This window comes from Lissotriton vulgaris, chromosome 4_1 (assembly GCF_964263255.1).
Source record: "Lissotriton vulgaris chromosome 4_1, aLisVul1.2, whole genome shotgun sequence".
Lineage (NCBI taxonomy): Eukaryota > Metazoa > Chordata > Amphibia > Caudata > Salamandridae > Lissotriton > Lissotriton vulgaris.
In genome coordinates, this window is record NC_141691.1 from 1,412,513,238 (window position 1) to 1,412,528,367 (window position 15,130).

Genomic DNA, 15,130 nt, shown 5'->3' on the forward strand with positions numbered 1-15,130 from the left:
AAACTCAGCACTGAAAATCAAGCTACTCATAATGCACGGAGACTGTTCGATTCTACATACATTATTTTAATATTACTTAATTTTTATTTCAGGATCTTAAAAGGTAGGATACATGCATACAATTACAGAGCACCCTCCAGCGCAGGTAATGCAGACAATAGGATTCTGCCTATAAAAAGTGGCTTTAGAATAAGGTACATGGTGTGCATCTCACTCGCCACACATATGCCTTTTTGATCTAATTAACTTATTCATCAAAATCCCTTTTAGGGAATTCTTTCCACTGCACAAGTCGAATCTTCAGCCACAAAAAAACGGGAAGAAAACAGTTTAATATAAAGATAATCATAGGAGAACCTATTTTTTCCTGTATTTGGCAGGATAAATAAAGGTAGAAGAGAGAAGGGACCAAGTTGTTGCTTGTAGTCAATCTCTGAATCTCGAGCCTACCTCCGTAGAAAGTTGAGCTGATTCTGGTCACAATAGGACAATTTATGGAGCTGAGGTAAAAGTTTCGACATTGCTTGTTCTTAAAACCAATTTTTCACTGAAATTTCAAGCCATTGTACTGGGTCACCACAGTTCCATGGCATTGATGGTCAGAGGTGGCTGATACATTGTAAATGCCTTCAGATCATATTATGTGATTCCTGACGAGTGGACAGCTTCCACGTAAAGCAACTTCACAGAACTGCCTTCAGGCAGAGATACGTCAGGAGACTGCCTCCAGAAAGAGATACAGGTTGATGGGATGACTGAGGCTAGGCAAATTAATGCTTCAATTTGCTCATCATGGCAAAGCGAATTAAATGGTACTTGGACAAGAGATTGGCAGGTAGGCTGCGATGCCTAAGTGCGTATTTAGGGAGAATATTAAATCAAGTAAGTGAGCTGTCTCATGTGTTTGCTCCTGTAAATGAGAATGAGTCCAAGGCAGCCCAAGGACCTCATTGTGAGTGCTGGGTATTTGTTCCGCCTCCACCAGAGTTATTGATACCACAGAGTCCTGGTAACTGCTGGGGTGGAAGTTACTGGGAATTACAAGTGGAACCCTGACATTGTACGGAAAAATTAAGAATTACTATGGACAAGTGTGCTGGTAATTTCTCATTCTGCCTAGCATTTCATTCTGAGATTTGATCTGGTTTCAGCAGCTATATCCCTGGGTACAAGTGGCAATATGGCACCTATCAAAAACTCATTATGGCTCCTAAGATTATAGTTATATATTTGCCATTGGTATTCATAGGACAATTGTGCCTGATGTTGACATTTCAAAGGAGGGAAGCCCAAATTAAGCATGTTATTATATTCTGGTCAAGGACGCTGTAAGGAGTCTGTCAATTGGAGTTTGGGCGGTAGACAAACACAATTAACAATGATGGTGTTGTGGTTGTTGAAGCCCTGCACCATACTGCAAATCTCAGTTTCTGCGTCCGAAGCAGAGTCCAAAATAATGGACCATTTGGCAGTAGATGGAGACAGTGGTCCTTGTAGATATATGTCTTTCCACAGCCATCAGATTTCAAATCGTTTTTAGTTTGACCTATTTTTACAGCAGTCCCGCTAACTGTACTCGAGAATAAACATATTGTGCATATACATTCATTTATATATTTGTTTGGACTGGGACCTATACCTCATCGCAGATTTGTTCCACCTTTTAGATGTTTATCTATCTTCATAGTAAGTGGACACATTTTCCCTACCCCAAACCATAGTTGGAAACTTCATACTGAAACATAGAGATCTTGGGACTTCTTTTTACCATCCATCTAATGGATTCTATTGTAAATAAATTCTACGTCGTTTCTGTTTCTATTCACACATTGCGGTGTGCATTTCCGGGCATTCTTAATTCGTCTTTTGGCGTAAGTGCTTCTATTCACACTTTATATTTTGATCGATAGGAGGATCACCATTCTATCTTTTTAAACTGCATTTATCATGTATATAGGCACCTTCTTTTAAATGTATTACTATTTGACAAATTATCTACCCCTTAGGATTGAGTCATAGAGCCATATCAATAATTAATTTCTCAGTGCTTGAGACAAGAATATTTGTGTATTATACTTACAGGTACATTTTCTTGTGTCCTGAAGAAGGCACATTGGTTGACGAAACGCGCGTTGACGCAATCCTACCAAGAATTAGCCACGTTTTAAGCCAAACATACTGTATTGTATTTGGAATGAAAGATAATCTCTGTGACCTGTATATTCCTATATCCTATTACGACAAGGTGATTTCACAATTTAACTTCACTCTCACAACAATCTCACTCAAAAGACCCTCTCCCTTCTTACCTTGTCCAAGATCTTAAACATGTCATCGTCCCATACTAGACCAATATCATCAAATCCTCCCTTACATCGGGGTGTGTTCCAGTCTCCCTTCAACTTGCTCAAATCACCCCCATTCTCAAAAACCCTAAAGCTGATCCTGACGATCCTCAACCTCCCCTCCTCTCCAAAGCTTTTGAAAAATGTGCCCTTCTCCAACTGGACAAACACATTGACACCGTCAACCTACTTGACCCTCTACAATCCGGCTTCTGTAAAGGCTGTAGCACTGAAACCGCATTGCTAAAAATCGTGATGACATCCACCACGCCCTGGATAAGGGTGAGTTGTCCCTACTCATTCTCTTCGACCTCTCTGCCGCATTTGACACAGTCAACCACACAACCCTACTTTACACACTCAAATGTCGGTTCGGCCTTAATGGTCCTGTCCTCAATTGGTTCACTTCCTATTTTCAACATAGAACTCAACAAGTCAAAATCCAAAACAGTCTCTCAAATCCCTCTCAAGTCTCTCTTGGTGTGCCCCAGGTTCTATTCTCTCTCCAGCACGTTCCAACCTCTTCATGGAACCCCTTACTGTCATACTAAAACAAGCCGGAATCAACTACCACCTATACGCAGATGATACACAACTATACTATAAAATTAAATCCCAATCTGATGCCCTGCACCTAAATAACACCCTGATTTTGATCCAATCCTTGTTCCTCACCAACCACAACAAACTCAATCCTAACAAAACTGAAATTATTCTCTTCTCCCCTAAAAGCAACCCACTCCCGATCCAAAGGTGGATCTCTGACCTCAATGCTCTTAACTGCCCACTCGCCTTATCCAAAATCGGTAAAACTCTGGGCATAACCTTGGACAATAAGCATACTCTAAATTCATACATAAAAAATTCGGCTTAAGGAGCACTTTGCACGCTCCGCCAACTCAAAAAAATTAAACCATTCATCCCTGATGAAAATTTCAAATCAGTAGTCCAATCCCTTGTCCTCTCGAAAATCGACTACGGCAACGCCATGCTCTCTGGAACCCCCAAAATCCATCTCGCCCCCCTCAAAACCATTCTCAACCTTGTGGCCAAACTTATAACGGACACTAGACGTTTCGACCTCATCTCGCCTGCCCTGAAAGTCCTTAAATGCCTCCCCCTCAAAGGCAGATCTGCCTTCAAAATCGCCTGCATTACACACAAAGCCCTTCACCTAAAGTCCCCGCTCTACCTCTTGGGCAAACTCAAAATAGCGGGCTGCTCCAGTCCGATGAGAAGCACCAACATTTTTCTCCTCGTCCCACCTCTGCAAAAAAAGAAAGCCTCTCAGTCTTGTTCCTTCTCAGGTAATGCCCCCAACATATGGAACACCTTCCCTATTGATTTACCCTGCAATCCCTCTTATTTCAGCTTCGAAAAAGACCTCAAACTCTACCGGCTCAACAAATGTTGGGATTTGTTATAAAACAGGGGGTAACCCAATTGTAGTCAAAGGACCTGGGTATCAAGGGCTATAATCAGCAGTTGGTCCTAGACATTAATTCAACATGCAAAACCATTTTTATATTAATATGCTTCGAATAATTTCTTTTAGTCACCTTTGGATTTAATCCACTATGGTTGATGTAGAACAGAACATGATAGATATAGTAGCACAAAATATTGATTGGTACAAGAAAACTACACCTGAAACCAATAAGTTTCAATAAAGTCCAAGAGACTTTCTTATTTAATATACATTTTGAAAATAGCAATTATAAAATACAATTATTTACAAACGGGGTTCTAATATCAATGAAGTGCACAGAAAAGAGTGAGAGTAAGTGCTCATGTGATTGATCAAGGGGATCAGTGAAAGAGAATGAAAATGATTTATGTACAAAAAGGAGCCTGCCCTAACTCAAAAGCTCGCAAAAAATATAACACTTTTTCGCTGGCACATGGTTGAAAAATCCTCCGTATTCCTTAATTTGCAACAGAGGCAAGGGGAATGGGAGGGAGGGCGGGACAGGAAAATGTAGGTGCAGGCTCCAAGGGAAATTGTCGACGTTTCGACCCAAAACAGAAAACCGCGTTACTGGATTCCTCAAGGACGGGTCTTCATCAGGACGGGGCAAGGGAGAAGGGGGCGAAGGGTTTCTCAGTGTGCACGTAGGTAAAATAACCCCAATATCAGTGGGCACCCTTGAATGGTGTGCCACTTGTGCGACGTTAATCTGCACCCAAATTATTTATCACTGTGCTGAATTTAGCACCACGAGTCGTCCTACGATAGCGTTCTGCAGTTGATATAGGTTTTAAGCTCAAGTCAAATGCACGAATTCGGAAGAACAAATCTTCTCCTTCTCACGCAGTCGATAGCTCCGTACTGCCTCTGTGGAAACGTGGAATCCTTCCGCGTTTCCAAAGTCGTGCATTTGACTTGAGCTTAAAACGTATATCAACGGCAGAACGCTATCGTAGGACGACTCGTGGTGCTAATTAAGGAATACGCAGGACTTTTCAACCACGTGCCAGCGAAAAAGAGTTATATTTTTTGCGAGCTTTTGAGTTAGGGCAGGCTCATTTTTGTACATAATTCATTTTCATTCTCTTTCACTGATCCCCTTGATCAATCACATGAGCACTTACTCTCACTCTTTTCTGTGCACTTCATTGATATTAGAACCCCGTTTGTAAATAATTGTATTTTATAATTGCTATTTTCAAAATGTATATTAAATAAGAAAGTCTCTTGGACTTTATTGAGACGTATTGGTTTCAGGTGTGGTTTTCTTGTACCAATCGATATTTTGGGCTACTATATCTATCATGTTCTGCTCTACATCAACCATAGTGGATTAAATCCAAAGGTGACTAAAAGAAATTATTCAAAGCATATTATTATAAAAATTGTTTTGCATGTTGAATTAATGTCTAGGACCAACTGCTGATTATAACAACAAATATTGGGGCCCTGAAATCCATCTCACTCCTCGTGTGTTTCCCCCTCTAGCTCTCCCATCCACCTTTCCACCTCTCCCTCCTCCCCATTTAGTTTTTTTTCTCCACCTCGCCCTTACCTTTTCTCGTCCACTTCCTCTCCCCAACACCTCTCCTCCACTCCTTCACCCCACCGCTTACTTCAAACCTGCTCCTTATATACACTTACCATGCAATTAATCCTCCTGTTGTTTTAAAAATGTATATACCCATTATATCCTTGCCTTAAATCAATCCCTCCGTTGCTTACCTACCAATGCAAATCTTTTGCTTAATATGTTTGCCAATACTAGCTCATCTGAATATCAAACTTTTCTACAGTATTTTCACTTTACAATATGCATTTCTTATGATACTTTTCGACTGTACTATCTTCATACTTATGTAAAGCGCTCTGATACCCATGGGTGTAGCCAGCGCTATATAAAACCTTTCTAAATAAATAAATAAATAAAAGTTAGCTTATTCATAGAAAAGGATGTATCCAATGGAGTCATCAGTAATCTGTTTTGATTTTAAAATTTATATTTTTGATAATAAAAAGAAATGGTGAAAGTTACTTGCTTTGCTTGGCTCTCCTTTTATCACTTTATATCACTTTATTTCAAAATTAAAGAGTAGGCTGCCTAAGGTCTTTATTCACAAGACACTGGCTATCACTGACACTGTGTATTTTGTTGAATGATATCTTTTGTACTCTGAAGGTTGGGAATGTAACTCTGAGAGTTGTATTAAGCAAAGGAAAGGTGTGGGCAGTAGTGAAGGCTAGGCTTATGTGTCGGAAAGTTGATGACAGGGTGACAAAACGTTCAGGGACCTGATGCATTTCTCAGTGGGACATATGCTGCTTCTGGAGAATCCAATAGGGGTCAAAAGATCTGTTTGGTTTGTCTCATGACTTTTTGGGCAGAAGGCTCATGTGGATTTGGGAATAACAGACTGTCATTACCTTGATAGGTTATGAGGGCCATGAATGAAGAAAATCAGCCGTTGAAGGACAGTAGTTTGATTGCTGTGGAATATATCTTTGCATTGTGTTAAATAGTAATGCTAAGCAACAGTAGATGACATGTTGGAAACCATAATCAAAGCTTGACCTCCTTGGACGCCTGTTAGGTGAAATATGGAACCAATTCTTAGGAAGGGTCTAGCAAGGTGATACTATTTGATGTTTTTGAAGATGAGGACAGTTCTGTGCCTCTGATGTGCGTGCACCAAAATCATTTACCTATGAGTTTTATTGGGTGTGTGGCCAGATGCTTAGATGCTTGGACGTCTTCCTGGTGCATTTGGTATTTTCAATGTTAGGCTAGGAGTTGTGATGCCAAACTCATCCAGTATTTTGAGGAAGATAGGGCTACCTCCTCCTACTGGCCCTCGTATGATACTCTGTCTGTTTTTGCAAGTGGGACTTAAATTATTTAGGGTCGTTACAACAAGAAAAAATAATGATGCATTATTTCTGAGTGGGTTTGTCTTGCTGCCAGAGGGTAAAAACATTTAGCTTTAGAACACTGTGAGGTGCAGAGTACTAAGATGGTGAGCGGGGAACTGGTATAGGATTGGGGGTGTGGTAATGAGGAGTGGGCATTGTTCAGACATGAACATTCCATCTCCAAACAGCTCTGTTAAGCTCCTTATTGGGTCTCTTACTCATTTAATCCTGCCCTTGCTCATATCCGCCTCTATATTTCATACTGTTATGGTTCTTGCCATGACGTGGCTTACTGGAATTGATTGATTTCTAGTCTTCTGTCTTTTTGCCCTTATGGTGAGTTTGCAACTTTACTGAGGGAGATTATAGAACTTGGGTGAAGCATCTGGGGCCCCTAAAGTACACGTAGTGCATAGAGGTTATAAACCAATATAGAATGGTTATCAATTTGGAGTGTGATCAACATGGGAAGTTTGTCTTTTATTGCTCTATCTTCCAAGGTATGTACTTTTATTGCTCTGACTGCTTCTGTTTGGATAAACCTGCTTGCAATATCCATCAGACAGATTTTTGAAGCACCACATATTAATTCCAACCAGCCCTTATGTCGGGGTGTGACTAAACTGGGGAAAGATGGTCCTAATTTTGTTTTACTGTCTTCTCTGAGATCTTTAGTAGGTGCACTTTCCTATTTTGTCTGGAGGGCCCATTCCAAAAAGACTAGTGAGTTAGTTGTATAGACGATCAGACCTTTGATACTCTTAAGCTTGTGAAACATGAACAGAAGGCAAGGGCCTGAGCTAAGTCGCATGAGCCAAAGTGAGAGGGCCTGTGAGAAGCAGGATCCAGAAGATGGTAGTAGGTAAGGTATACATGGTTGTACAGCTTTGTAAGAAAGTTGTTTATTTGTTGGAGTGGATGGGAGTCCACCAGAAGGAATAAGGCTACAGACCTGTTAAGGTAAAACACAGTTTTAGTAATTTAAACATGGATTCAACCCGCTGGTAGCTATGGTACAGAGCAGACAGACCTAACTTAGGAAAATGTGTAAAGTATTTAGCAGTAAGTAAATAGTTAAAAAGACAACACTCAACACAATAGAAATCTCACAATTTATACAAATCGAGAAAAATGTAATGAGTAAAATGACACCAAATGTATCCAAATCTAATAAGGGCAGCTGGAGATATGATTTTGTAAACATCTAAGACTAAAATCAATGGGCAAAAGTAAAGTGACAATCAGTAGTCACTGTTCACGGTTGCTAAGGACCTAGGCGTGATTTCTGAGTAAGGTGAGTCATCATACTTCATGAAAGGGAAGCACTAGCAGGTACATCTGCTAGCAGCCTAATGCTAATTAGCCGAGTAGAGGTTCAGACAATGTCTAACTTTTTTAGAGTTTTTTACCCCAAATATTTATTCAAAACCTGTCTTCACCACTGAATCAGAAGTTTAATAAACATTAAAATAGTGTTTGAATTATGCAGGTATTTTGTTCCAAACCAGAGATAGTAGAGTTCTGATTTATTCAAAAAATAGCTTTAGGGTGCTCATAACTGTAGATACATGCCAAAATAAAATGTTTGTATGTGCCACTTTTAAATACCAGGCACCCTACCTTGTGGCTTACACTGCCTGTTTAGGGGTGACTTGTTTAATATTTAAAGATATACAGTTCGTTCCTGTCTCAAATGGTTATTTAAACAGTTTTGTCTGTAGGTTTACAAGCAACAGCAGTCAGGCTCTCCATTTAGTCCTAATGCCTTGTTTTTTTTATCACTTTAATGGATGGCACACTAAGGGCCGCAGTCTATAGGTGGCACTACATGCCGTTGGTGAATTTCCGACACCACATATTATGACCTTACTATAATATTTAAATGTGTCAGTTGGGGATTATACAATATTTCCATGGTTTAAGGGTTAGAGCACATACACTGGGGCCTGGACTGCATTGCCCCAGAGAGCAGAATTCAAAAGCTAGCAATTTCAGCCAGCAAAAAAAAATGGAGTTGATTACACAAAAAGAGACATGTCCTCTCAAGCCGGAACTTAGCCTCAAATCAAGAGAGTGCCATATGGTGTGGTATGGAAAGAGAGATGAATCGAGAGAGGGAAGGGTCAATCTATAGGCTGTTGATCAGGATCCCACACACTGATGAAATGCAGCTTAAAATGTATCTAAGAAGTTATTAATTACATTTTCAGAAAGGTATGGAGCTAAGGCTAGAGGAGTCCCAGGTATATTGGGCAACTGGAGTGGTGAACAGAGGGAATAGAGAGAGCTCATATATTAGGAAAACTGCTGTTTGTGCTTGCCGCAGGACCAGCTGTAATCCTGTGAAGCAGATCCTGAAGTTAATATACAGTTGATTCAGAGTAAGGAGGCCCAGAGACAGGGACTAAGGAGAGGATGGGTGTGGGCCCCAACTTGAGGTTTTATGAAGAATCTCCGCTTTCTATAGGTGAAGAAGATGAGGATAGAGCTGTTTGTTGTTCATTTGTGCAGGTGCTCACTCCTATTTCAAACTATTCAACTATTGTGTTCCCAATATCGGACCTTTTATTTCGTGAAATAATACATATAGGTATCCTTTACACAGGCCTCTGTTTCTCAAATTTCTCCTTAGGTCAGTCTACAGAGTACCCATATCTACTGCCTTGCATGTACACATATAAGAAGCCCTCCTGCAGATTCCATAGCACATGAGCCATGCTCCTGTTCCTGTGTTATGTGAACTTGATATAGCATGACAAATCAAACCCGAGGGGGGACGATGGTGCTCAGGCGCAAACCAGGTAAGGTGAAAAGAAGAGAAACAGCCAGGTTTTTAAAGTTTAATGAAGTCAGTGATTTCAGACCAGTCACAGATGTGCTGGGGGAGATTGGTCCAGCAATGAGGGGCAAGGTAAGAGAAAGAACGACTGCTGTGTTTGCCTGTGTGAATACGGCAGGGGCAGAGCAGGTGTTGGTCTTTAGATCTCAGATTTGTTGTAGAATGATAATGGTGAAGTTTGTTGTGGAGGTAAGCTGGGCCTTTTCCTGACAAATTTATGTACCAGGCATAAAAGATTAAAAATGATGCACTTTCTGATTGGTAGCAAACAAAGAGATCTGAGAGTGGGCTCTGAGGAAGTACAGGGTGGAAGTTTACAAACAAGTTTGCTGCAGTATTCTGAAATACCTGAAGTTTTGATAGTAGGGTTTTATTAGCTCCAACCAATAGTGAGTTTTTGTAATCCAGGGGGCTAATTACCAAGGCCTGCGTAAGGGTTTTTCTAGTTTGGAGAGTTAGCCATTGAAAGGCCTTTCTAAGCATTCACATGATTCTGAAACAGGAACCACATGTAGACCCAACCTGCTCTTTCATTGTGAGGTTGTCGACTATCAGGATTTCTAGGTTTTTTACTACCTTTTTAGGTTGAGGAGCAGCATCCAAATCGAGTGGCCACCATCATGTGTCCAGTAGGTATAGTCACTGCCAAACAGCAAGATCTCAGTTTTTTCACTGTTTAGCTATAGGTAGTTTTGAGACATTCCAAAAGCAATTTTCCTCATACAATCTCTGAATGTAGGTTTTGTAAGTTTGGGGTTAGGACCCATTAATATGATCAACTGTGTGTCATCTGTATATGAAATGATCTTCAGACCACAGGTTCTTACTACTCTAGCTAAAGGGGCGACATATATAGTAAAAAGTGTGGGGTTCAGGGATAAGCCATGTGGTACCCCCTGTCAATAGACATGACACATGATTTAAATGATCCTAAGTTTAGCATCTGTGTGGGAATATTTGGTAAAGCTACTTTACCAACCCAGTGTTTTATCATTGACACCAATCTCAGATAGCCTCTGCACCATGATGGAGTGTGAGATGGTGTCAAAGGCAGAGGACAGATCAAGTAGTGCCAGCATGGCTTGATAGGCTTGATAGCCGTCATCAAGGGAGTGTCTGATGTTTCTTAATCTATGTTTTGGGATCAAAAGTCAAATCTCTAAAATGGATTGAATAGATCATACATTTACACAATTGCAAAGATTTCCCTCATCGCTATATTCTACTGCACATGTGGGTAGAATGAGAGTAAGTAACATGAGAAAGAAAAAACAACCAACCAAAGGCTCTAGTTTAAACTGGACTGAGTTTAACACTTTTTTCAGAATTACAGATAGGACAGTGGCTGTGGTAGCCTATTTAATGCTTGCGGGCTCAACTAATATTTTCTCAAACTCTTCAAACACAGAGCATAATAATTTCCCCTCTCACCACCTGTGTTCACCTTTCTTTGTTGATCCGTGCACTCACCAAGCATACTTGTTCCTTGTAGCTAACATAATTTGCTACTCTTGGCTAACTTGTCATGTGAGAAAGAGACCAATAGTCTATAAAAATTAAGTTAGAAATTGACTCATTTTGCGACTTTTGGTTAAAAAAAAATTTTGTAAAAAAAAAAAAATCTTGTTGCTCCATAAAAACCAAGCAAATAACTCTTCAAGCAGGATATCTTTGCCCAAGACCATGAAAGGCAGGGGAAACATAAGGGAAAATAACAATAAACCTTAAGACAATATAGCTTACCTCATCCGATTGAGAAGGACTTATTCTGGGCATTGGCGATACTTGGGGTGTTTTTAGTTGCGCGCTGTTACTATCGGGAACTGGCTCTCTGTGGACTGACTGAATGTGGTTGTCAAGCTCATTTTCAGATTCAAACTTAACATTGCAACTAGAACATCGAGTCTTCAGCCCCGGAGTCTTGCTTTTGTTCTCAACTGGCGTTAAGTTATCATTTTGGCCCAAACCTTGCCTACTGCCGCTCAGGGCAGCATTGATACTTGGGCTCGCGCTCTTACTGAGATTAACACAAGCTGCACACAGCCCGTAGGGCAGACCGTTAATGTCAAGCTTAACTAAATCTAACTTGGAGCGGAACTCCTTCAGGCAAGAAGCGCATTTGTAGAGTTTCTGAGGATGTTGTGGGCGATTTGTGGCTTGAACTGCAGAACCATTTCCAGTTTTCTGCATGTGGAATGTCCCATGGATCTTCAGTTCTAAAGTGGAGGTCACCGTCTGCATGCACACCACACAGCGGAATCCTGTGAGGGAATTCCTTAAATCTGGATGCATTTGACAATGATCTAAAAATTCCTCTTCGCTCTGTAGGGGCAGCTTACAGATGCGGCACGTTCCTGTGTCCAGACTCTTACTATGCGTAACTTTATGTTCAGTAAGGGTTAGAAGTGAGGGGAAACGTTCACCACAGATAGGGCACATGTAGTGTTTCACTGGCCCCAGATGAGTCTGCATATGCTCTCTTAGGCCGCTCTCAGAAAAAAATGTCCGCGAGCACACATTACACTTGTAATTCCCTTTGATAAGGTCTGCCTTTTTCTTGAAACTGGCACTTTCTCCAGGCCTGATGTTGTGATCTCGGAGCTGGTGATTTTGTAGAAGGGAATCCATGGTGTAGGCCGCTCCACAAATGTCACACCCATACATTGGTTCAGATGTGTCAATGTCTTCCTCGCTACCATCATGGCTGTTGTGTGATTCTTGATTGTTAGTTAGCAGGGTCTGGAGCTCCACCTCTTCTTTTTGAACTTGTTCAGTTGCTCCATTTGTCCCACAATTTGGAGTTTTAGCATCGAAGACACAATGCTTTTCACGCAAGTGTTTTTCTAGCAAAATGATGGCGTGGAAAGCTTTGCTGCAGAATTTGCAGTTGTATTTTTTGCTATGGGTGGTGATGTGGCACTGCAGCTCCACCTCAGTACCAAAGGATTCTCCACAGAAAATGCACTTGTGCACCTTTCCCTGGTTCTCAAGGTGGTTGTGTTTAACATGCAGCTGGAGGTCAGTTTCATTGCGGAAGTCCCAGTTGCAGGAAGTGCACCGGTACACTTTCTTTTCGTTGCTGTGCTTGACAGCCAAGTGGAGCTGAATGGAGACTTTAGAATCAAACACCTCTTGACACAAGGTACAGCGGAAAAACACAAAGGTGTGCATGTCCAGCAGATGCTTCTGCAAGTCATCCACTGAAGTGAACTGCTTGTCACAACTTTCACAGATGTAGTACGTCGAGGTTATCATAAAGTGAATCGTGACGTGTTTCAACAAGGACTCCTGGTTTGGGAACTCTTTGTTGCATTGAGGGCATGTCAGTTTTGGCAAAACTGTATCAAGATGGGTTTTTAGATGAGTCTGAAAACCATCTAAGGAGGTATACTTAGCACCACACTGATTGCAGACATACTCCCCAGTGGAGCGGTTCGGTGCTCCACCCACCGCCTGCATCATCTTTAAAGAGTTCTGCTCAAGAGTAACAGGCGACAAGGGGCTAAGGGCTCGGGATTTCTTCCCGTTGTGAAGGTAATTCAATGCTAAGGGGATGTTCTTATGGTTCTCCTTGATATGCTTGTTCAGTTTAAGGACACTATTGAATATTGGAGAATTTGTACAATATGAACAAGAATACACCTCGACCACTGGGTCCTTTGGGGTTCCAAGCACTGGGGAGCCAAAGCGGGAACTGCTGAGATCACAATGGACCTGTCTAATATGCTCCTCCAGGGAGGAATCAGTAAGGAATCCCATGTAACAATGAGGGCAAAAGAATGCGTTACTGTCTTTTGCAACGGGGTTTGCAAATCCATGTGAGCATCTGATGTGCTCCTGAAGGGTGTTGAGGTCATTGAATATTTCTGAGCAGAAATTGCACTGATATATAATGGCTTGCAGGGCAGAGACGATCAGGGCTGGATCCTGAGCATCGTGTACTTGCTTAAGGTGTTCGTTCAGATTGTAAAGCGAAGGTAAAACTTCTAAGCAACACTGGCAGATATGGGCCTGTTCAGGCTTATCTAAATGCATAGTTTTCAGGTGTATCTGCAGAACTGCAAGGCTGGAAAAGAACTGCTTGCTGCAGTAGATGCAACTGTATGTGACCTTTGCTTGCTTACTTGACGGAGCAGTCAGGTCAGTTGGCTGCTGGGCTGCACGCTTCCTGCCGCGGGTTTTTGTGATTGGGGGTGCAACCTCCACCATTGTCGAGCTATCCACAGAGAGGTTTGAGTCTGGGGTAGTACTGGACACAGAGGTGTAGCCAACGGTAACCAAAGAAGGGCTGTTGCTATGATTGCAGGACTCAGACTGCTGGTGACTATCCATGTGGCTATATAGATCTTCAACAGTAAAAAAAGTCTCTGAGCAAATGTTGCATGAATTTTTCTTTTCACCGTTGTGAGATTGCTCCATATGATTCAAGAGGGGCCCCTCCTCTACAAAAAGTTCATGGCAATAAACACACTGGAGAGCCGCCCTGTCTTCATTAGGTGAGCAATCCGGATGGCAGTCAGCAATGTGTTTCTGGAGATCCTCTGGGAAATCAAAGCCTTCTTCACACTGGCTGCACTTCTGAGCGTCTTTCAATTTCCAGTCCTCCATTCTGGAGCCGGACTGAGAACCATCCTTGTTTCTCTCGTGTACCTGCATGTGTCCATGCAGCGAGCTGGATGAGAGGAACCCTCGCCTGCAGATGGCGCACTTATATGGCTTGTTGGAGGTATGAGTTTTTAGGTGGATTTTAAGATGATCACTTCGAGAAAAAGCTGCGTCGCACTCGCTGCAGTGGTACTTCTTGTCACCTGTGTGAAGCTTTATGTGGCGGTCCCGGCTGCGTTTGTGCTTGAAGAGCCTGCTACAGAAAGTGCATTTGAACGGGAGCTTGTCGCTGTGACTCTGCTCGTGGTGCTTCAGGTAGCTGAGACGACTGAAGGATTTATCACAAAACTGGCAGGGGTAGGGAAGTCCCGGAATGCCTTCGTCTTCACCAAAGTCGCAACCATCCCCGTGGCTTGGAGAAGTCTGGTCTTTACTGGAAGGGGATGAAGCGGGCCAAGAGCAGCTGGGGTCGTCTTCAAGATCCACTCCATCTGTAACAACAAAGATGTGCAGCATGAAACAGAATCACCTCTGAAATGTCACATCACAATCGAGGAGCAATGCAATAATAACATTGTTAGGCAACACTTTTGTGAGCAATATTGTCTGAAATGAATTGTTATGGTTACTTTTCACCAATCAAAGGCTGTCTATTATCAAACTTTAAACATTAATTCATTTTTACTTTCATTCATTTACTTGTATAAAGCATGAACTACTGTAACCATATGTTAAGCTTGTGCTTTAAATATCGTTAACATAGGTGCTCAATAGACTGTCTTTTGAAATACACAATGAAGTAATTTATATTTCCATTTTTATTCATTGTTATGCATTTGCATATAACTTGTCCATTTTCAGAAACACATTAAAAGGGGAAATAACACATTTTAATGATTCTTTAAACACTAGCCAGTCCAGCTTAGGGTTTGGAGATCTGTACAATGCTAATATTTATGCCAC

At 41.5% G+C, this 15,130-nt stretch overlaps 1 protein-coding gene across 5 annotated transcripts in view; it reads right to left on the reverse strand.

The window, feature by feature from the left end:
- ZNF521 (zinc finger protein 521) overlaps nt 1-15,130 on the reverse strand; it is a 651,786-nt gene that overhangs the window by 367,641 nt on the left and 269,015 nt on the right. For all 5 annotated transcript variants that reach the window (XM_086965655.1, XM_086965653.1, XM_086965654.1 and 2 more), the window contains exon 3: nt 11,306-14,658. In XM_086965655.1, the coding sequence (XP_086821781.1) occupies nt 11,306-14,658 (3,353 nt within the window). The remainder of the gene's footprint in view (nt 1-11,305; nt 14,659-15,130) is intronic.